We start from the raw sequence: 23,276 nt of genomic DNA on the forward strand, positions 1-23,276 counted from the left end.
ATGTTTTGCTTCAGTAATTAAAAAAAACAAAAACAAACCCAAACAAGCAGCAACCAAAAACCACTCTTGGTGAGATTTTTCAGTGTAATGACAAACTTTGTGTTGACAGGTGATGAGAGTGATCAATTCCTCTAATGAACATGTAATTAGCATTGGAGCCAGTTTCAATACCGAGGCAGACTCTCACCTGGTGTGTGTGCAGAACAAGCAGGGCCTCTATCACACACAGGCCATCAGTGCCACGGGACAGCCCAGGGAAGGTAAGAGGTCTGGGGGACAAAAATCACATTTCTAGAGCAGCAATGGAAGTTCAGTGTTAGGCTGCGTGGAAAATGCATCTCTGGTGTCACATTAAATTGTGTTTAATGTCAGTTATGACTGACTGGAGTGACACGAAGCGGTACTGACTTCCATCCTACTTTGTCTAGTTACAGGTGCAAGTTTTGTGGTGTTTAATGGAGCCTTAAAATCATCTTCAGGACTTTTAGCTAAATCCAGTATAGTTGAAGGTAAGAATTTTGTTCTGTTCTCCTCTTAAGAGACTGAAAAAGAAAAATAAATAAATAGCAGCAGCCTTGTGCAAAGTCTTTATGTCTCAGTAAGCTAAACATTTCTTTTCAGGTTTCTAAATCTTGTATGAAACTTATTGCAAAGAAGTGGTGCCTAAAATTACATGACAGTTCACCTACTTGTTTTAAAACATTCAAATTTAAACTGTTTAATCAGTGCAGATCTTTCCTTTATGGAACTATTTTCATTGCCATATTGCTGAAATGTACATATTGGCATATATATGCAAAAACAATCAAAAATTAACTTAAAAATAATCTTTCAGTTTGAGTTCTGTTGACAAAATAGGTTTTCTTCCTCTTTCATGTAACATTTAGTGCTGTAGGTGGGGCATGCAGTACTTTTGTGCATTTATTAATTACCTGTAGGAGATGGTTGGTCTCAGTAGAACTTAAGCCAAGATTCTATAAGAAGCTGAGCTGCTTTTCCTGTGGATAATGTGGAATTTTAACTGGTTTTCTTCTAGATGGGCTGATGGTACAAATAACACAAGAAACCATGGAAGGCCTACGTCAGGCATTAAGAGACAAGAAGGACTTCAGGATAACCTGTGGACAAGTGGATACAGGGGACGTGAAGGAATACGTAGATATTTGCTGGGTAGAAAATGAAGAGAAAACAAACAAAGGGTAAATGTACTGCCAAAGCCAGACATATGAGAGAGTTCTTCCTCCCAATGTTCAAATACCTCCCTTTAGTTTCTTAAAATTAATCTGAAGTATTCTTGTGACAGAAAGTGCTTGATACCAAGGATGGTTTATAGTGTCTTAAGCCTGCAAGATGAGGTTTCTATTAATTCTGTTAGTTCCCTATTTATATTTCCTTTTGTACCATCTGTATTTTCATAGTGCAAGTCCTGTATTGTACTTTGTTTCTAAGGTGTTTAAATAGCCTTAAAGAATGGGTAAATACCATTGCATAGAAGTTACTGTATCTAAACTATAAGTGTTGTTTAAATTGCTAATCACACTATTGTTTTCCATAGAATTTTGAGCCCAGTTGATGGAGAATCAATGGAAGGAACTCAGAGTGAGAAAGCACCACAATACAGAGACTTCGAAAGAGAGGGAAAAGTTATGAAGTGCACTGAAGTTAGTGAATTACATAGTTGTTGAGCCTTTTTTATTACTTATGGAATATTTAAGTGGTAATGTGATGGTACTAAGTGAAGCTGTTAAAATGAGCTGATTTTATTTGTAGCTGTGCTGCCAGGCAGAATGTTCTCTGCAGCTCTTGGTGAGTTTACACACTTGTAATTTTTTGTCCTCTGAAAAAGACTCAAGTCTGTTGCCAGTGACGGCTCTGCAAATGCCAAATGCAGGCATTCCCATGGTTCCTGAAGTATTTTGGTTGTGTGGATGAAATACTCGGGTGCTTTCGCAGCAGACAAGCACCAAAGCTTGCCCTGTTTGGTGTTATGTGATCCTGAAATACTCTTTTTCCTAACTTTGGGATGTACCAGGCTGCTGACTGCCCCTCCCTTTCTCTGATCTCAGGTTTACCATTTTGCAAAGGATCGTGAACCCTCCAGTGCTGTTCCCCACCAGTTTGCAAGAGAGATTGCCATTGCCTGCAGCACTGCTCTTTGCCCTCACCTTAAAACCTTGAAAAATAACGGGATGAATAAGATAGGACTCAGAGTTTCCATCGACTCAGACATGGTAAGCTTTCAACTTTTATTGCACACACTCCATTCCCACTGAAGTACCTTCCCTTGGAAATACCTTGGATCTCTCCATGAAGGTTTAGAGTTTTGCCCTACCCAAGATCCTGAGGATGACTTTTGGGGCAGAAGCTGTCTTAGTCATTAATTTCTCACTTCATGGTAGATGAAATACTCTTTTACTGTGATGCAGCATGTTTTGCATATAATGTTAATACAAGAAGTGTGAATTAATATCAGTATGTTTCCCTCCTAGGTTGAATACTTAGCAGGATCTGGAGGGCACCTTCTCCCACAGAACTACCTGAACGACTTGGACAGTGCTCTGATTCCTGTGATTCACAGTGGAATGTCAGATCCTACAGCTCTGCCACTGAAAATGGAATTAGTGTTTTTCATTATAGAACACCTGTCTTGATGAGGCTGATTACACGCATATACTGATTTGCTAGATCTGAACACCAAAGTTGTAATGCTACAAACACTAAAAATGTTAAAGTTTCTAATCCTTTTATGTTTTAATAGCTTTTCAAACTGTTTTTTTTTTTAAACCCCTCAGATCCTCCCTGCTTCCTCTGCCACAAAAGAGTCAGTTTGTGTCATGGAGTTCTGCAAGCTGACACTTAATACAGGTGCAGCAGAGTGCAGGTTTTGTTAGTGTCACACAGCTGCAGCACTTGGTAGGTGTAGTGTGACTCCAAGTCATAGACAGGATCTTGCCTCTCACCCTCACACCAGTGTGTAGCTCAAACTGCTGGGGCTCCGTGTGATCTCTGCAAGAGCTGAGCACTGGGGCAGGGCTGGCCCTGTTCCTGTTTCCTTTCCACAGGAGAAGGGTTCAGAGCCCAGAGCTGCTGTAGCTGCCTGGAGCCCCCCGTGTGCCAGGGCAGCGCAGGGGAATGAATACTGTGTGGATAAACACCTCACTGAGGTCCTTAACCTGGGGATGTGATGCTGGTGCTTCAGGAACATATGCTCTCAATTAATGTTTTATAGAGCAACTGGTTTCTTTCTTGTATTTATAAGGATTTATCTAACTTAAATTGATGCTATTTTTATAAAAAGTGCTTTTTTCTTTACTCTGTTCAGAATTCCATACACAATTTGACCTTTCAAGGATTAGGAAAAAACCAGATTACTCTTGATGTAATCTACATGTAGCAATAAGTCAGACAAGATTTCTGCAGTATTTTTTCTGCTCCTGTCTACTGCTTTTGCCACATTTTAGTAGCCACCTTTGCTTTCAGGGAGAACAGATGTATGAAGTCTGAATTTTCACAAACAGGTTGATTCTAGTGGAAGGTGTCCCTGCCTGTGGCAGGTGGGGTTGGGACTCTTTAAGGTCCCTTCCAACCCAAACCGTTCTGGGATTTTTAGTATACCTGAGGTTCTTGCATAGGCTGTATTTTTTATACTGGGTCATTTAGATCTATTTATGTATTTGTGATGCATGTGGTTTGTACTGAGGTTCATCAAACTGCGGTTGGGGTTTGGTAGCAGCCACACAACTGCTTGTCAAGAACAGAACCAAAACTAAATATATACAAGATCTATATTGTTTTCAGTAAAAATGCTGGTACAATTTTATAATGAGAGTATTAAAACTTGGATGCCTTCTTAATGCTAATAGGGGATATTTTATGTTTTTGTATCAAAAACAATTTGTAATTTAACCTAATCTGCTCTGCTGTTATCTGTGCATTAACACTCCAGTCCTGGAAGGGTTCAGGCATTGAGATCTTACCCTGGATGGAGCTGAGCTGCTTTTCAGCCTCCGTGCTGACTTCTCCTGAGCAGCTGCTGTTAGGGAGAAGGACTGAACCCACGCACAGTATGAACAAAACTGTCCTTGTTGAAAACAAGCTGCACCCAGGCCCTCGAGGGAGCCCCAGCAAGAGGCTCAGCAGTGTTTTGGGTCTGTGACAGGGCCAGGGCACCTGAAGGAACAGCTGCCTCTTGGCACTTAACCTCTACTAGCTCCTTTTCAGTAATGATCAATAAAGTTAACTACAATGCTTGCAACCTTCTGCCTCTTATTCGTAATAAAACAAACAGAGATTTGGAATGTGCGTGTCCTGTCTCTGCAGCTTCCTGGGACTCCTGCTGTTGCCCCAAAAATGGGATTCATTCCTCAGCAGTGACACCGTGCAGAGAGAGACCCCCATGGGGCTGGGCAGGCCTGGGTGCCCCCGGGCTGTCCCAGCACAGCCCTGCTCTCTCCGTGCCATCCCTGCCGTTCCTCACACGCACGCACAGAGCCGGGGCTGCCCCAGCCCTGCCCCGCCGTGCCCCGATTGCCCCGCGGGCCGGGCAGGGCTGTGCTGGAACAGCCCGAGGGGCAGCGGGGCGGGTGAGCCCAGCCGGGTGTGTGTGAGCGCAGGGCTGAGCCTGGCACTGCGGCACACGGGGCCCCGAGCCTTTCCCGAGTCTGCCGGGCATGCAGGGATGTACACCGACATCCCGTTTTCACAGAGAACCACAGAATTCATCAATTGGAAAACCCCCCCCCAGGCTGTCCCAGCTGTGCCCCATCCCCACCCTGTCCCCAGCGCAGAGCTCCGAGTGCCACCTGCAGGGCTGGGCACTCCAACCCGCCCTGGGCAGTGCCAAGGCAGCTCCCGAGCCCCCTTTCCATGGGGAAACTCCTGCTGTGCCCACCCTGAGCTGCCCTGGCCCAGCTGAGCACTGCATCCTCCCGACTTGACTCCAGCGCTCGGAGCCCCTCGTGTTCGTGTCCCGGCTGCCGCCGCTGCCTGTCCCCGCCTCAGGCCTGTGCTGCCGCTGAGGGTGCAGAGGCACAGCGGCACACCGTCCCTGCTCGGGATCGCTGTGACACGGTCCCCACCGAGCCCCGGCCCGGCTCCGCCCCGAGCGACGGCGGCGGGACCCAACCCCCAGCGGGGCGGGCCCGGGCCGGGCCATGGCGAGCGGGGCGCGGGGTGAGCGCCGGGGCCGGGCCTGGGGCTGTCTCGGGGCTGTGAGGGCCGGGTCTGGGCCGGGGCTGTCTGGGCTGTGTCGGGGCCGGGCCGGGGCTGTGAGGGCCGGGCTGCGGCTGAGGCCGGGCCGGGGCTGACTCGGGACTGTGTGGCTGAGGGCTGCCCTCCGTGTCCCCGCAGGCGCCTGGAGCGAGTGGCCGGTGGATCACTTCCTGCGCACGGGGCACATCGCGGCCAGGGACGGCGCCGCCGTGCGCTGGTTCCACGCCGCCAACAGCCGGGCCCGGGCCGCGGAGGCCGCGCGGAGTGAGTGAGGCACAGGCCCCTTCCTCCTCCCCTTCCTCCTCCTCTTCCTCCTCTTCCTGCTGCCCTCCCCTCCCTTCTCCGGGTTCCCCGCGGCTGTGAAATCCCTCCAGGGCTGGGCGCTCCAAACACCCCCTGGGCAGTTCCAATCCCTGAGCCCCCTTTTCATGGGGAAATTCCTGCTGTGCCCACCCCGGCTGAGCCTGAGGCCGTTCCCTCTGCTCCTGTCCCTGTTTCCTGGGCTAAAATCCCAAATCCGCCCTTTCTCCTCTCAGGGAAAGGTTGCGCAGAGCCAGAAGGGCCCTGGTGCACCAGCCTGGGTGGCAGTGAATTGTGTGTAAATTTATGTGAATATTTGACAAACACATATTTGCGTAAATGTATATATGACATCCTTTATCCTGAATACCGTCGCTAGCTCTTTTCTTTGTATTTCAGCCGTCACTGTGTGTATTGGGTTCTCTGCAGAGCGGGTAGCACTGCCCAGATTCATTACCTAAAGCTGTTTTCAAGAGCCTGAGCACTCCTGAGACTCCTCTTTGCCTGTCGTGTGTGTGAGCTAACATTTTCCTTGTCGGTTTTGGCAATGAGTCAAGGGGAATGCTCATTCTCTGCCAGTATTAAATCCTGCACTCATCTTTCCTCTCTCAGGAACCCTATTTACAGAGGAAAAGATATGAGATTTAACAGGAGTGGATCCACATGATGGGCGTCCATTTATCTGTTCTCGTGAAGAAAAAACCCCCACGTCATTGCTTGGCCAAATGCCCCCTCAGACATCAATTTTCACTTGGTTGAAGGCTTGCAAAGAGTGTAGTGAGTGGGAACCCCCCCAGAATGGCATCTCTTGTGTCTCAGAGAGCAGCTCCCGTTAGGGTGAGGGTGCAGGGCTGCTGTGGACACACCTGCTGGGTCAGTGTTGCCCTGAAGCACTGGAAGCTGAGGTGGAATTTCTCATCCCCCAGGCGATGTGCACATGGTGGAGGTGGATGTTGTCCTCCGGGGAGGGGACAGGGACCCCATCCTGGCTCATCCCCCGGACACTGACAGCGACATCACCCTGCAGGAATGGCTGGCACAGATGGGCAGCACCAACAAAGGCATCAAGCTCGACTTTAAGAGGTACCACAACAGAAAGATTGTTGTGTTGTTTGCGTTCCTACCCGTTAACAATTCTACAGCTGGTTGTCAACCCAACTCCTCCTTATCGTGCAGTTCAGCATTCTGAAGTGTGACCGTGTTCACAGGGGTGTTACGCTGAGGGAAGAGACCAGGATCTGACTCCATAGTTCAGAAGGCTTGATTTATTATTTTATGATATATATTACATTAAAACTATACTAAAAGAATAGAAGAAAAGGTTTCATCAGAAGGCTGGCTAAGCTAAGAATAGGAAGGAATGAATAACAAAGGCAGCTGTCCCAGACTCTCTGTCTGAGCCAGCTGACTGTGATTGGCCATTAATTAGAAACAACCACATGAGACCAATCACAGATGCACCTGTTGCATTCCACAGCAGCAGATAATCAATGTTTGCATTTTGTTCCTGAGGCCTCTCAGCTTTTCAGGGGGAAAAATCCTAAGGAAAGGATTTTCATAAAAAGATGTCTGCGACCCTGAAGCATAATCCATGTGTAAATACAGTCCATAATTCTGAAAGCATGGCAAGAACAAAACCTTTAAAAGTGTTTTGAAGTACAAGTAGTGATGTTTTTTAACTCAGTGAATTAGGTGCTGTGAGCAGAACTTTCCCATCGGGCAGGTGAAATGCTGGTGCCTCTCTGGAAGGCTCCTTTCTCTGCTAGCTAAACCCTTGCTAACTAAACATCCATTAGCTGTTTCATTTCTCGAAGGGCAAACACACCTGAAAGCCCCAGGAGATTGCCTTGGAAGGGTTTGAAATGAGCTGTGATTTCCAGACATGCACCCTTCAGCTCCTGACTCTTGCTTTGTCTCAGTTTCCATGTGCTCAGTCTGTTTTGGCAGAAATTACAAAGAGCTTCATCAGTGCTTAAGTACTCCATAGAAATGCAGAAACCCCCCACGAGATAGTTGTAAAATGTGATTTATGCCTATGGTTCTGTGTTACACAGTCATGGTTTTCATATGAAAGTTCACGAAAGTAAAAAACGTGGGCAGGATAAATCCTTTTATTGTTACAGGATCTCTGTGAGAAGGGGAAAAACAGCAGTAGGCATTTGTTTGGGCTTATTTCTAGTGTGTTTGGGTGAAGTTTCTCCTCCATTTTAATTATTGTTTAAATGAATTCTAAACTATTTTCCTTTCATTTTTTTTCCACAAGGAGTTTACAGACAAGTGGATTCAAGAAAACTTTTAAAAGTACATGGCATTATAAAAGAATTATAGTATAAAAACATTTAGAAGTACATCACACAGTGCAGATAGAGTCAAATTAGTGATTTGATGTTCCTTTGCATAATAGTTAATTGGATGCCGATGCTGAAGTTTTGGAGATTATTTCAATGGTGCTTTAAACATGTACTTTTTTTATATCTCTGCTCTATCAGCCTGACTGACCACATAATTGCATTTCTTGCTGGCTTTGGCTACTGAAATTAATGTATTCTGCAAAAGGTCTTCAGTGTCCCACCTCAGAAATGCCAAAGTCATTTCACAGAAAGTCAGCTGTAAGTCTGAGTTTTCTAAATGCTGTGCAACAAAACCAGTGCTCTGGGGTTTATGTTTTTTTTGGGAGTCGATTTTTTTGTTGTTGTCGTTTTGATTTGGTTCTTTCTTCTCTTTTTTCTTTTTTCCCCCGTGTTGCCATTTTGCTTTGTGCTTTTTTCTCACTGCATTACCTTACACTTTGCAGTACTAGGGAGGCATTCCTGTGGCCCTGACAGTCCCTTGCATGTGTGAGGATATCAGCTGTTCTGGCCCCAGACTGTGTGAGAAATGCTGCAGCCCACACCTTAACACCATCACTGGCTTTTCTCCTGGAGAGCCTGGGCTCGCCTCAGTGAGTGGAACTCCTGCCCCTGTGCAGCCTTCCCAACACCACAAAAGGCAAAATACACCAAGTGACTTTACAGAGGAAAGACAAGGCAAGCAGCTCAGGGGACTGAACTAACCTAATTACAAAACTCTGATCATAGTGATTTTAAATACCTCGATGTTACACAGTGCATTACTTAATGGGCTGTGACAGAAAGAAGATTTTTCTTGGTGCTCATTTCTTTTCCCCACTGCTCCCCATCTCCTTTCCTTCCACGGTGCTGTGGAAGTTTTGGCAGGCTGGAGGTAGGAAGAAGCTAGCTGTGCTTTTTCTTGGGGCTGCACAGGACAGTAGGAATAAGTGAGCATGGGTTTTGTTAAATGCTCACAGGGTGTCTGCACTGTTTACTTAAGTGATGCCAGCTCATATTTAACAATTCAGTAATTATCTGTCAGATGATCACTGGACAGGCAGGCTTCTGTGGGCTGCCACTTAGGAGCTGTGGGACAAACCACAACCAAGCATTAAATGTTCAAGTGGGTGCCTTTTCTCCCTTTTAGTTGCCTTAAATTTGTCTGCGTTGTGCTTTTAACTCTCCTAGTACAGGTGCATCACCTTGCATGGATCTGAAGGCAGCTTTGAGTCTGGATCTGCCTAGTGATGAAATCTTTGCCACTTTGAGCGTGGTTACGGTGGGGAGAGGTGGCTTTCACTCTTTGGGCTGGATTTACAGCATTTGTGGCAGGTGCAGCACAGGCATTAGAGAGTGCAGTGGCTCCCTTTGTTAAAGCCCTTCTCAGGCCTGAGATGCAGAGGTGACAAGGTCGGGGGGGCAAGGTGAGGCAGGAGGTGCTGGGAGCAGGGTGGCACTCAGGGGTTTTCCTCCTGCAGGGCAGTCAGGGGATGGCAGCGGGCGCCCTGCCCGGTGCGGTGACGCCGCGGTGACGCTGCGGTGACACGGCCACCCCGACCCTGCCCTGTGTCCTGCACAGCCTGGCCGCCGTGGGACCCTCCCTGGAGCTGCTGGGGCAGGCGGGGCAGCGCCTGCACAGACCCGTGTGGCTCAACGGGGACGTCCTGCCGGGGCCCTGCGGGAGCCGCGCGCCGCTGGACGCCCGCGCCTTCCTGCGCGCCGTCACCTCCTCCTGCCCCGACGCCACCCTGTCCCTGGGCTGGACCACGGGCTGCCACCGGGGCCAAGGTAAGGGCAGGGCTGCTGTGCTTCCTGTGCCGCAGCTGGCAGCGGCCCCAGGCCGTGCCCTGGCTGGGAACTGCAGTGGTGCTGGGACCCTGTGCTGTGCTGCGGTGTGGCACCGAGCGCTGTGCAGCGGCAGCACAGGTGCGTGAAATCCACATCTTTTTGTCCCTAAAATAAGCTGGTTTGTGCTTCAGCTCCTTCTCACCTGCTGAGCATTCTGAGGGACAAGCTTCTTAGCCTCTGTTTCAGGGAGGGCTGTGCCTGAGTCCTGGGAGCATTGATCTGGTGGTCAGAGCCCTGGCATGCGTCCTGAGGAAAAACAGGTCAGCTGAAAATGTGGAACTTTATCTCTGCTTTTTTTCTGATCACTGAAGTCAAATTGTGGGTCAGCCTTATCCCTAACATTTCATTTCTCTTGGAAAGTTGAATTTTTGGAGTCAACTTTCCAATTTTCATTAATATAGGGTCTTTTTTACAGGCTTCCTCTTGCAATTCTCATTATGAGAAGCAGAGTCCCCTCCAATATTATCTGGGGTCACCGTGTCAGGATTATACACTACCCCCAGTGCTACTTACTCATTAGCAAGATTTAGTACTTTGTTGTATGATACACTGCAGTGTTGTTAAAATGTTCAGTGCTTTCTCCCAGGTATTTTCAGTGCAGGAAGAAATTGCTGAAAAATGCATTGGAAATACTGTGCAACCTGTGAAAACAAATTTCATTTTATCTCCAGTCCAAATTTCAGTTTATGGAAATAGTAAGTGAGGTTCTACTATAAAACTTAAGAAAACCAGCTCATTTGAGTGATTTCACCTAGAAGTTGCTGCTTACCCCAGAAAACTTTTTTTAATATTTGGTGCGTTTTTACTCTTTCTAGTCAGTACATTCCATCGAGTAATCGAGGAAAAAGTTGTTAACTTGTTACAGGATGTTCATAGCCTGTAGAAACAAAAGAATAGGTAAATATAAGTTGAAATAGCTCCAGTCCTTATAGAAACCCCAGCAAAGGCACTTTCAGTATTTTAGATTGCTTGATTGTAGCATTTTTAGGCACAGAATATTTTTCTCCATGTGTGTTGATTTGTGTACATCTTCATTCCCAGTGGATTAACTTGATTTTTGTCCTAATTTTTTTTAAATGTTTTTATTTTTAAAGGATCCCTGGCAATGTTAAACTAGGCCATATTGAAGTCAGTGACAGCAGAATTTTTTAGAGAAAGGGCAAAGATATGTTAAAAACGCCCCGTTCTGTAGCTGTATGTAAAGTAAGTAAGCGTGTATGCAAAGTATGGGAAATAAAGGTTTGCATAGTAAGTTCGTTTTCCACGTGGATGTTGCATCCGTTGCATTTTTCCTCTGGGACATTTGCTGCCCAGAGCCATGCAGCAGTTACAGGGCGGGACTGTGTGGTTCTCAGGGACGCTGAGTGTGCAGGTTTTGTGTCTCCAAGGGACCCTGGGGGACCCGGGGCTCTGTGGGCTCTGAATCTGTGTGTCCCCGGGGTCAGTGGGAGCTCTCAGTGCCCTCGCTGTGTGTCCCCGGGCTCTGTGTGTGCCCTGTGTGTCCCCAGGCTCTGTGTGAGCTCTCAGTGCCCTCGCTGTGTGTCCCCAAGCTCTCAGTGCCCTGCTCTGTGTGTCCCCAGGCTCTGTGGGAGCTCTCAGTGCCCTCGCTGTGTGTCCCCAGGCTACGAGTGGCCCGCGGTGCAGGAGATGCGGCGCCTGTGCCAGGCGCTGTCCCAGCCGGTGACGTTCGCGGTCAGGGCTGCGCTGGTGCCCGGCTCCATCCCGCAGCTGCAGTGGCTGCTGCAGCAGTGCCGCAGGTCAGTGCTGCTCCCCCTGCGTCCCTCAGCTCCAGGGCCAGCAGTGCCTATCCTGACCGGCCCTGTGTCACACACATTGGGAATGTGGGAATTCTTCTTCCCCCAGTGCTTCATTTCCCACCGGCCTCAAAGCGTTTGAGTCCTCAGACAGAAGTGGTCGCTATTAATTTCTCTAAAGTAGTTAAATTCCACAAGGTATTTTTTATTACCTACCATGAGGATTTCTAAATGGTGCGTAGGTGTGGAACCCCGTTCTGCTACAAACATCCCCTGAGATAAATATAGTTAAACAGATTAAATAGTCTGACGTTGCAATTGGGAATTCATCCAACCCAAAGACTTTGTATTGCATTCGCTATTTATATTTTTTGTAGCGTTTTTGAGAAAGGTCAAAGATGATTTCTAGATTGGAAGTCAGGTGTTTCCCTCCAAGCTAATTAATTTTGGTGAGGCACTTGAAATTTATTCAGTGGTTTTCATACAGGAATTACATTTTCCTTTCAAAATCATTCCTACCAACCCCTAAACATTTAATTATAAAAATTATTCACATGTAATAGAATGAGAATAAAACCAGCTTCCCACATATTGCCATTTACTCATCTTTTTCAACTGCTGTGCCTACCCAGAGTTTAATAAAACTGTTCCAACTAAGGTCAAAGCCCAAGACAGAAAACTTAAGGGAATCTCCAAAAAATTTCTAATTATTCAGAAAAAACAGGGTGGACAAATTAAGGGCTAATATTCTTTTTTATGCTGAAGACTCCAGACAGAAATTAGAATTAAGCTGTTGAAACTGGGAAATTGATTTTAAAAAGTTATTGCACTAAGAATGTATCTTCTGAATTGTGTTAGTCTCAGATACCATTGGATACAAACATTATTCCAAGTGAAATACTGTGATTTTCTCTTTTACCTACTCATAAAACTCAGGGGGGTTCTTCAGCGGCATGATTAGAAGACAGAAATTCCTGAGCCAGTTTAGCTCACATACAACTGATTATTAATTTATATATTTTTAAAATTATTACAGTTTTATTAAACAAAAGGGAAAAACGAAGTATATGTCATGTGGAGGATGTGGAAATGATGCCTTAACTGAATAATGCTTTGGGGCATTTCAGTGTTTTTTGAGAAGTTCTGTGCAGTTGCTGAGAATTGGGTTAGGTGGTATCTCTACACATTGCTGATGTGACAAAGCACAACAATCACCTGCGTCTGGGATTGCAGCATATCTCCTGTTTTGAGGCTCAGCTTGTGACTATTGATTAATTTATCAAACCTTAAATGATCAGTTTTGTTGCTGGATATTTACCTGAGGTTTTTTATTTAAATCCCTCTGAGGTTTGGCAGAACAATCACAGATAAATTGTCTGGGGGTGCAGTTGTTTGTATTTAATTACATTTCTAAAGTTATGATGCTGTAATCCTGAGTATTTTTAGGAGCCTATTACTGCAGTGTCTTTCTGGTGTACATGCTTTATCTTAACATACTCTTTTTCTCTCGGTTTTGTTTGTTTTCTCCCTGTTTCTGGACATAGGTACAGCCTCACTGTTTGGACAGGAAAGGAGGATGTGTATTCTGTGGAAGACTTGCTTCTCATCCGAGAAAATTTTGATAAAAGTAGGGTTTATTATGACATTTTTGAGCCACAAAATTCTGAATTCAAAAAAGCGATTGGAATAGAATAGTAGATGGAAAGCAGGCAATGCCTGACCCTATAGTGCTTTACACTGCAGCTCTCAGGATTGTCCACACTGGAAATTTCTCCAATAAAAGCTAAAGCCCTGCTAACCATCTGCAGGAAGAGCCTGACCTGGTTCATTACAGCCATTTATTGCCTCTTTTGCTGCTGCAATTCCCAGAATTCACACGGACTGAGACACTGGCAGTGTGGGATTGGCTCCTGGCAAACGCCACAAGCGGTAGCAGAAATACCAAAGGTTTCTTCCGCAATCACAGAGGACATCTTAGCTTCTGAGTAACAGCTAATGCCCTGAGAAGCATTACTCCTTCAACTTCTTGTCCTCCTTTTCCTGTTCCCCTCACATGGCTCCTGTGCGAATTTTCTTAACTCATCTGTTAGCCTCACAGATACTGTACACGATATTTTACAGGCTGTTAGTACTGAAGTAAATTACAGTCATTTTTACCGCTGTTACATGGCATTGGTACAGCTGTGATAGAAAAGTTAGTTACATTTCTTAATCCTACATTTTGAATTATCGTGATCTCACGCTAAAATTCAAGACTTCCATTTGTAACCGACTACTCCTTTGAGAGATTTATCTAATAGTTGTTTTATTGAGGGGTAGAGCTTTCTTCATTTTGGTCACCTGCTAAGGTGTGCTTGACCAAAACTTAGGAAAAGATTGTTCCACATAAGGAAGAAAACTACTTGATTATGCCTGAGATAACTGAACAGAGTGCTTGATTTAATTTAATCACCCATAAAGTGAGTGGCAGTAACCACCAAAGGGTCAGGCTTGGCTGTGTGATTTCTGCAGTGAGTTTGGAGAAGCGATTCTTTCTTCAGTTGTGGTTTGTTGCAGGCAGTTGCATTCATCGATTTGCAGGATTCCATCTCTCAGTGGTAGGCCTCTTAGGGACCACAGGCACACATTTTTCTGCCGCTTAGAATTCCTCCTACTGACCAGTTCCCACCTGAAGTTCTGGGATTTGTTACAACTCATTAAACTATTAAGTAAAAAGCACCAGCAACTGCCAGAAGTATTTTGAAAGAAGAAGTATATCTAAGCAATACCTGTGGATGTCAGTAAACATGATAATCATATAAAATTAAAGAAGACATCATCTGGATTACCAGGAAATGGCTGCGTGGTGAATTTGATTATTCTGTATGGATTATTCTATGTATATGAATTTCTGTAAGTAATTTTACCTATGAATCTTTGCTAGTCCCCTGTGAAGTTGTTTATGTCAGTCTAGTCTGACTTGCACATAAATAAATTAATTTGATTTTATTTCTCTGTGTTTATTCAAATGCTCTCCTAAAATAAAATGTGTTGCTGTGGGGCTGGCAGGGAGACATTAATGTGGTTTTAAAATATATGTACAGGTCAGGTTTATTTTTGAAAACCAAGACGTTTTTGAGAGAAGGCAGGCTGTAACTCACTCTGCCTGCGAAACTCGCATGAAAGTGTTCAAAATTGCTGATGCTTTCGGGGAAAAATACTGGAATTTACTGCAGTTCCTCAGCGTGCCTCTGTGTCTGGGTTTCAGGAACTTGAGAATAAATAGCCTCGTGTACATTTCTAGAAAATATCTCTGATGCTCAGCATAAGATCCCAGCATGATTTTGAGCTAGCTGGACATAATTTTTGGGACAAAATGCCTGGATTAAGAGGAGCTCTGCAGCTGCCTGCGTCATCAGTCCAGGAGATGCCTGGCTCAGGTAACGGGTGCTGCTGAGAAACAGGAATTTTGCATATTTATACATATACATATATATGTGTATATATATATATCTGTATGTTGGGAAGCTTTTCCACAGAAAAGGTCAACTTGTGTGCAGGAGTAAAAGAAGCATTGTCTTTCCAAGAGGGTTGACAGCTGGGTGTTTTATGGGAATATTTAGTGATGACAACTGGAATTTTATCCTTTTGACACTGAAACACCCCCTCCCCCCAAGCTTTCTGAAGGTGTTTCATTATGAAACCTGATTTCCTTGAAGTTAGGGCAGTGGCAGTAGTACTTTACAGTGAAAATGTAAGAAAATTTGTAAATCCCTTGCTTTAGTTGGGAAAGTAGTTAGTTCTGCTGTATATGGCACGCAGAGAGATAAAGGTCTTACATGGGATTGATGAGGAGAAAAAAGAGAATTTAGTGTCTACTTAGTTTACTGTTTTTCTTGTATAGCTGCATCAAATTATGGCAATATTCTTTTGGAAGTGCTGTGTAGTTGTAAAAGACAAAGATCACAACAGAGCAATTACTCCTTAAAAGCCAAACCAAATTAAATGTGCAGGGAAAGATATTTTGAAGCCTATATTTTGAACATTGCACCTTAAACACAACCTGCTAGTTTACGACATTTTTGTGTAGTGACTTGCTGCTCTCAAATCTCTTACACCAAAATAATGGGAGTTCTTATATAATAGTGAATAGGCTTTTTGTGGAGCCTCCACTGTTTGTTTTGAAGTTACTTTCATGGTATGGTTGCACAGCATTTTCTGCAGGGAACACGGAGGCGAGGAGGGAGAAACCCGAAGCGTTTCCCCAGCGCTTCCCGAGGCGGCAGCGGGGTTTGAGGCGCGGCGGGCCCCGGGGTGCGCGGCCGTGGCTCGGGGCGGTGTCCCCGCAGCGCCGCCCGGGGCAGCCAGGGACACCCAAAGGCTTGTTTGTCAGCCAGGCTCTAGCAGCAGGCTCCCGGGTCGCGCTGACCGCGCTCGGCTGAAAGGAACATCGGCGTGCCTGGGAAATGGCATGGACTCGGGCTTCAAAGACAACGCGAGTGCATCTCTGCTGCACAAGTGGAGCCGCAGGAAGCTTCCGGCAGCTGAGAGAGCCTCTCTCGCACCGCGCTCTGGACAAATTTAGCTGTATTGGATTAAATCGAAGTAACTGTTCCCATTTTCTTGTACAGAGGCAGCCTCAGAAACACTTCTGAATGAGTACCTTTTGCAATGACTCATCATTTCCTGAGTAGTGAATAAAAGCATGTGCTTATTTCCATGTTCCCTCTGAGGGGGAAAAATAACTTTTATTTATTCAGCATAACAACAGCAAGAGAACAAAGCTTTTTCCTTTGAAGGTCACTTGTAACAGCAACACAAACAATAATATCAACACTTCACGCTACTTTGCATCACAATTAATCACACAATACTGGTAATACTACCGAAAAACTTCCCTTTTCAAGACACTTGCCACTTCCCTCCATTGTCTGAGCATTTAATAGAAAAATTAGGGTTTTATTTAAGGGAGCCATAGTCCCATACACATAATTAATTTTAAAATCAAAACAGCAGAAATTGGGCTTTATACCCTTATCAAAGCTACCGGTTGGCATACCTGGTGACAGGCAATTTCTTCCAAGAAATAATTTTTATTTTTTAAAGATCTATTTTCCCTTTCAAATATTTAACTTCACTATGAGATGGACAGTTGAGAACTTGGCATTTCCTTTTGTATTATCATAAAAACATTAGGAAAGTGTAATCAGTGTAGGGACTAATTTGTACTCAGTTAATACTGACATATGTTGTTCCATATAATTTCTGTATCTTAAAAATATGTCCACATAATCCTTTTTTGTACCTGGTGTACAGAGGGCCTGATCCAGGAGAATTTGCGGAAGGAAAAGGCAGAACCTGAATGGAAACAAATACTCCCAAAAAGTAATTTACAGAGAGTATATGTTGATAATCCCCTTTAAATGGTTTAATGTTTAGAATCCCCATTAAATTGTTTTATGGTGATGATCCCCATTAAATATTTGTATGTTTGTGATCCCCTTCTAATTGTTTTATGTCTCCGATCCTCCTTAAATTGGTTTGTGTTTAAGATCCCCTTACCACTGTTTTTTGGTTAAGATCCCCGTAACATTGTCTCCTACTAAGTGCAAAGCTAAATAACATCACAGGCTTCTTTTATGCAATGTCAGATTTGGTGAACTTTGACTGAAGCTGCAACATACCCACTGAGTATTTTCAGGAAATAAATACCTAATTTCCGTATATTGAATTTCACATTACACAGACACAACTTCAACACAACTAATTTCTGTAAATTACAACAAAACAGAACACATTCACTTTTTCTCAAAATTTAGAAGATGAGATCTAAATGCAATACCAGAATCCCAGCATCTATGGGATGCACACAATGACAAGGGAGATACTTGGAATCACAAGACACTAAAGGATAGAAAGATTTTTAGATAGAGATACTTAAAAATACACAGTAGCTCGGAGGCTGCAGAGGACTGCTTTCCACTTGTGGGAAATTCAGCCCTCTGTTTCAAATTAGGCAGATTGTGGGTTTCCATCTCCCAGGTGAGTTTGATAATTAGACTCACAGGATCACAGAGTGTTTTGGGTTGGAAACCATCTGAAATAAAAGCCCATCTCACTGCAAGGCCCCTGCCATGGCAGGGACACCTTCCACTAGACCAGGCGGCTCCAAGCCCCTGGAACACTCCAGGGATGGGGCAGCCGCAGCTTCTCTGGGGAAGCTGTGCCAGGGCCTCCCCGTCCCTGAATCTGTCGGGTTTTGCGTTTTGGGTCTGTCTGAGCAGGAGGACAGAGCTCCTCCCCGCTCCCCAGCGTGTGTGTGTGCAGTGCCCCTGCCCGGGCAGACTCCCCGGGTGTGTCCCAGTGTCCTGCCCGGCGAGGAGCGCTGTACTGGGGGCATGGCCCCAGCCTGCCGGGCAGGTCTCCTTCTGGGGGCTCCACAACTGCGGGAGGCTACAGAGCCTGTTCCAGGTGCAGGCTCTGCCCCCCGCACCCTCGCTTCTCCCAGATAAAAGCGCTTTTCCTCGCTGTCCTGAATAAAAGAAATCCCTCTGGAGCGGATTCCAGAGGCTGCGGCCGCGGTGCCCGCGGGGCCCGGGACAGCCTGAGCGGGGCTGGCGGGTGGCACACCCCGGGCAGGGCGGTCGCTCGCCCCGCCGGCTCCCGGCAGCGCTGCAGAGCCCCGGCGCTGCCACCGCCGGCTGCGGGGCCAGCCGGGCTGCGGGGCGCGCTGCCAGCCCGGCGACACCAGGGTCACCAGCGGCGACGTTCCGCGAGGCTGCCGCGGCCGGGAGGCACGGCGCGCCGCCGTCTGGGGGGCTGTGTGCGTATATACAACCGGGACACGGGCACTCCGGTCCGGCATCGCAGTCAAACGCTCCGGGGGCCCACGCTCCGTGCGCAGCGCCGCTCTGGGTGCCGCAAGGGCGTGTGCTCGGGGAAAGCCTGGAGGGGTAGCATTTACAACCTGCAATGAGAACTGCAACACTTAAGGACTGCTGTGGGTTGTCTGTCACAGGCAAGCCGAAAATTTTACAAAACCAGCAAAATAAACACTGCTTAGATTGCAGAGGACAGCCTCATTAGATGTCTTTTCATTTAGTTTCTGGGCTGTACCACTACTCCTGAGGCAGACATTACTTTACATCACAGACCTGCTCTATTTTGTGACACATACCATGACAGTTAAGGACTGCAGTGAATATTTACATATCATTAAGATCCCCTTTGCTCTCCTGTTAAAGATTCAGTGACTGCTGAATCTGGTCAGACTGTGATCTGCTCATAGGGCCTCCTCCGCATCAGATTGGTCTCTTTGGTCCCCTTAGGGAAAGCAGATCCTGGGGGGGCTAAGTGAGTTTGTCCATAGGAAATCATTCCAGACACTGTGTTTATGACAGTGAGCTCTGGAACCGGGGGGCGGGGGCTCGCATTCAGTGGAGGCAGAAAACCTGGCCTCGTTGGATCCAGCACTGAGGCTCCTGAGGCCTCTTCCTCCAGAGGAGCCTGATTTCTGCCTCTTGGGGAAAGAGGAGGCATCTCTAGACCTCTTCTTGGACTTGGTAACAAAGTCTGGTACGTAGGAAGAATCTCTCTATTTCCTTTTGGTGACTTACTACCTTTGGTATCAGCAGCAGGAATTAGACTGTTGGTTAACTGAGAACCGGAGATGTTGTAATTTGCTTCTCCACTTCCTTTCTTGATAATACTGCCAAGGTTTGAAAGTAAGCTGATTTGTCCCAAACTGGCATCCATGCCCATGGGAATCTCACTGGGGTTGTGTTTCTCTTCAACAAAAGGAGGCTGATAGTTTATTGCATCACGTAGTGCTTTCCTTGACAGGGTTTGATCAGAGGTTCTCAGTACCTGAGCAGTGTCCTTCCTGTCTCTACTTTCATGACCGGAGGCGACACTCTTGCATAAGTCAAGGCCACCGATTTTACAGGAGAGCTCTTCCATGGGACTGATACTCTGGAGTTCTTGTGGAGAAGCAAGTTTCCTCTGCTGGAACACTGCTGGGCAGCACTTTAGCCACGGGTCACACTGCAGCACCTGTGTCAGCTTGAACCGTGCTGGTGCGGAGCTGGATTTGGTCATCAGTGGCACTCTTTCAGAGGAGCTGTCCCCCTGCTGCCCACCGTACAGCTCTTTAAAGCTGAATGGGTCTTCTGGACCCTCATCTGGTTCTATCTCTGACGGGGAGGTGCAGTCGGCTGGAGAAGCGCATTCCTCGAGGTCTGGAGGAGGCACGTTCAGGTACTGTTTTGTCTTCTGCCTGCCCGAGGCGGACTTGTCGGTGGTGATGATGATGACCTCTTTGCCTCGCGCCTTGCAGGCCTTCAGCAGCAGCTCCAGGGTGTCTCTGTCGGCAGCGTTGATGGCGTACACCAGCGCAGAGCAGTTGGAGTGGTCCGGCAGGCTGGGGTCAGCGCCGCTCAGCAGCAGCAGCGACACCACCTCGGGGCCTGCCTTCTCCAGGCAGGCGTGCATCAGCGCCGTCTTGCCCGACTTGTCCTGGATGTTGGGGTCAGCCTTGTTGTCCAGCAGGTACTTGACCATCCTGGCCTTGCTGGCGCTCTGCAGGTCGGCGTGCGGGGTCATGCAGGCCACCATGAGCGGGGTCTCGCCGCGGCTGTTGCTCTCGTTGACGTAGGCGCCGCCGTCGATGAGCAGCCGCGTCAGCCGCAGCCGCCGCTGGTACACGGCCTTGATGAGCGAGTAGCCCTCGGGCGGCACGTCCGCTGCCTCCATGGCCCTGCTCTGCCCTCGGCACCTGCCCTGCCCGCGCAGCCTCGCCGGGCTGCCCCAGAAAGCGCACGGTCCCCGGGGAAGGAGGAGGAAATGGGGAGAAAATAACAGAGGGTTTAACTGCGCTAATTGCGCCTGGAAACGCCCTTGTATTTTGTAAAAAAAATACGAAGGGAAGAAAAGAAGAAAGGTTTTCCCACCCTTTAGACTTACAACAAATGCGTTGAAAACTTAAAAAAACCCTTCAATATAATTACAGTGTTTATATAAGATTAAAGCATGACTGTCACCTTCTTACTTTTTGACTGTCCTTTACACAGTCCTCTGCCTGAGTAGACAGTATCAGCTCTACAACAAAAGAAACATGTGACAACATCAAAGAGAATCAGGAGGTTTCACACAAAAACTTAAGAGTTTAAATAACATTAAGCATAAATAACATACATAGCAATATACATTCGTAAATAACAATATACAGTCATATAAGAATGTATACCTCCAGACATGCAACCTAAACTTCTTTGTCTTGTATGTGCTTGTTTACCTGTGTCTAGGAAAAACCTTTAGAGAGAAAAAAAAAAACAGTCTTTAATAATTGGCAGAGCAATATTACTCCAATACAAGATTAGATATGCATTAAATTATTACATGAATTTATTTAAAATGTCTTTCTAGAGAAATAAAAATGTTTAACTGGTTTAACTGTAAAGGCAATTAATTAATAATTTTTATTCATCACTGAAAACACTAGTAATGGTGATTTACTGAAAAGCAGTAATTTAATTCTGTTTTACTGTGAATACCAAAATCGAAGGATGATCTCAATATACTTTGTTCCAAAAGTCCAACAAGCTAAAAAAATGAGAGTCAGATTTACTCCCTGGAAATCTGGGGAGGATATCTGACTTTGACTGGTGGCTTGTTTTTTTCACCCCTCTATCTTGATAAAACATTTTTAAAAGGTAATTGCATTGAAATTACTTTAGGGATTCACTCCATTATAATAAAAGTACAGGACTCAGTACTGTCTATTCCAGCTTTCATTGAAGTGCAAATCATTATTATGATTTTCATGTGTACTTTTGACAAGTAATATATTCATGATTATTGTAAAGTCTTTTATAAATGTATCAAATCAATTTGTGCTTTTAGATTTCCAGAAGGAAACTGCAGAGAAATACCTGGTAGATAACACACATGTTGGAATTCTGGTTGTGTTCTCCCCTAGGTTTTGACCTACCTGGAAGTTGTTGGTGATTTCACATTTCTTTCCTATTTATCTAAAGCTCCTCTGATACTTAACTGCTCACTTTACCTAAGTGACCACATATAGCTTTTATTACATAAGCCTTTCCATCTGTAGAAATCCCTTGTATGACCAAAAGAACATTAAATATTAAACAGGCATGGAGAGAGAATAATGCTACCTGAAGTGGTGCAGCAGGTCAGGGCTGAAGGTGAGGCTGCCTCTGTGGCATCTCCTCTAACCCCTCCTGTTGCTGAAATTCGCTGTTTCTGCCGACTTCACCAGGTCTGAGGCGGGGAAGGCTGACCTAAGACAATAGCTGAAGTTGGAAAGTTACAGTAAATGGGGTTGGCAGGTATGAGCTTGCCTGGAGAAAGCCTGAGATGTTTCTGTGCAGAGAAAAGTGAAGATTCATGAAATGGGGAAGAGAACACACAAATTCTTCAGAATCAGATACTCTGCCATCAAAAGAAAGTGTTACAGGTTCACAACTGGAACAACACAATGCAGAACACACTCCCGAGGGCTGGGTGACAGCCACAGCTTCATCTGTTAATCATATCACACCTGGACTGGCTACAACCTGCTCCAAAAACCCCACAGCTGGCTTCTTGGAAGTGAAAGACTGCTGGCCAAGCAGATTCCCTAAAATAGTAATTCATTGGATAATTCATTGCAGATTGGGACTATACAGCATTCCTAAATTTAATTAACTGCCATGTCAGAGGCACTCCATGAGTTCCTGAGCTACCTGGACTGACACAGGTGCCTCTCACCTGTGGAGGTAAACTTTGAAAGCAGCTTCAAGCTTTAAAGCAGTTTGAGGAATGAGGAACTTAGGGAACTCAGTGTGTGACACTGAATCATGAGCTGGTCTGTCAAATCACCCACAAATTCCTCTTATTCTTGTGCAAATAATATTTCTGCACTGTGCTGTTTAGAAAGGGCTTAGCTTTGTTTTCAAACAGCAATATTGTCCTGGAAAGTACTCTGAGACAAAACAGCACCAGGCACCTCATAGTATGAAAACCTGGTTCTGAATCTAATAGTCTAATCACAGCACTGAGGGGGAAAGAGCCCATTGACTCTTTCCCCCTCATAACAAATGAACAAATGAAGGCAACAGTGTTATGAATGCGTGATAGGAATGAAGGAGTCTTTGCAAACTATTCCTCACCTGTTTAATGTGAAAGCCAGATTTCCCTCACTGCCCTCCGAGCCTCAGCACCCTTACTGTTAAACAAGCTCTCACAGTTGTGTTTAGAGAGTCTAGAATCATTCCAGTGAAATTGTCATTGATTCTCATCTCGGAAAAAAGCTTTCACACTCAAAGACCATGAGGACTTCGGTATTTTTATGATTCTTCATATACACATTAAACCTGGCAAATTCAGTCAGGGCAGCAAAAACTTGTTTTGCTACTTTAAATTTACCACGTACGAGTTACTTTTGACTTTAAAAAATTCCCATTCCAACGCTGCCAAAACTGCTCCGCCACCAGCACCCCAAAGTTTCCACCACAACTCGCAACCCGACGGCTCTAAAGGGCTCCCCGAGCGGAGCCGGGAAAGAGCAGGGACCGCAAACTTCTCGGCAGCGACAAGCACACACAGCAGCAACACACAGACATCACGAGCACGAGAAGAAGGCTGCGAGAATTAGTTTAAATACTTTACCGCGCTGTCGGCGGCGAGGCGGCAGCGCCGTTCCCTGAGCGCTCGGCTCGGCTGCGGGCGGGCGGACGGGACGGAGCCGCCGCTCCTGGCGCTCCCGGCGGCGCCAGCGACACCGGGACACTCGGCAGCGCCGGGACACCGAGCACCGCCCCCGGCACCGCCCTCGGCCTCGGCGGGGCTGCGC

General features: G+C 46.2%; 3 protein-coding genes across 6 annotated transcripts in view; 2 read left to right on the forward strand and 1 right to left on the reverse strand.

The window, feature by feature from the left end:
• ZFYVE16 (zinc finger FYVE-type containing 16) overlaps positions 1-23,276 on the forward strand; it is a 78,986-nt gene that overhangs the window by 21,313 nt on the left and 34,397 nt on the right. For 2 of the 4 annotated variants that reach the window (XM_058043450.1, XM_058043452.1), the window contains exons 13-18: positions 110-260; positions 429-509; positions 1,037-1,199; positions 1,556-1,661; positions 2,067-2,231; positions 2,490-4,249. In XM_058043450.1, the coding sequence (XP_057899433.1) occupies positions 110-260; positions 429-509; positions 1,037-1,199; positions 1,556-1,661; positions 2,067-2,231; positions 2,490-2,651 (828 nt within the window). In that variant the 3' untranslated portion in view covers positions 2,652-4,249. Of the gene's footprint in view, positions 1-109; positions 261-428; positions 510-1,036; positions 1,200-1,555; positions 2,232-2,489; positions 4,250-23,276 lie in introns of those variants that run through there. The other 2 variants (XR_009115896.1, XM_058043453.1) reach the window with 2 other exon arrangements.
• FAM151B (family with sequence similarity 151 member B) lies at positions 5,142-14,431 on the forward strand. Its single transcript, XM_058043456.1, has 6 exons — positions 5,142-5,172; positions 5,350-5,475; positions 6,438-6,594; positions 9,421-9,629; positions 11,311-11,446; positions 12,988-14,431. The coding sequence occupies exons 1-6, from the start codon at positions 5,154-5,156 to the stop codon at positions 13,136-13,138; spliced, it is 798 nt and encodes a 265-aa protein (XP_057899439.1). The 5' UTR covers positions 5,142-5,153; the 3' UTR covers positions 13,139-14,431.
• Positions 18,689-20,173, reverse strand: ANKRD34B (ankyrin repeat domain 34B). Its single transcript, XM_058043455.1, has one exon. The coding sequence runs from the start codon at positions 20,171-20,173 to the stop codon at positions 18,689-18,691; it is 1,485 nt and encodes a 494-aa protein (XP_057899438.1).

This window comes from Melospiza georgiana, chromosome Z (genome assembly GCF_028018845.1).
Source record: "Melospiza georgiana isolate bMelGeo1 chromosome Z, bMelGeo1.pri, whole genome shotgun sequence".
Taxonomy (NCBI): Eukaryota; Metazoa; Chordata; class Aves; order Passeriformes; family Passerellidae; genus Melospiza; species Melospiza georgiana.

Coding starts and splice junctions, on each gene's coding strand:
- FAM151B (XM_058043456.1), top strand. Junction 5,476..6,437: donor GGCCGCGGAGGCCGCGCGGA/GTGAGTGAGGCA, acceptor CTCATCCCCCAG/GCGATGTGCACATGGTGGAG. Junction 6,595..9,420: donor ATCAAGCTCGACTTTAAGAG/GTACCACAACAG, acceptor TGTCCTGCACAG/CCTGGCCGCCGTGGGACCCT.
- ANKRD34B (XM_058043455.1), bottom strand. CDS start 20,173: ATGGAGGCAGCGGACGTGCCGCCCGAGGGCTACTCGCTCATCAAGGCC.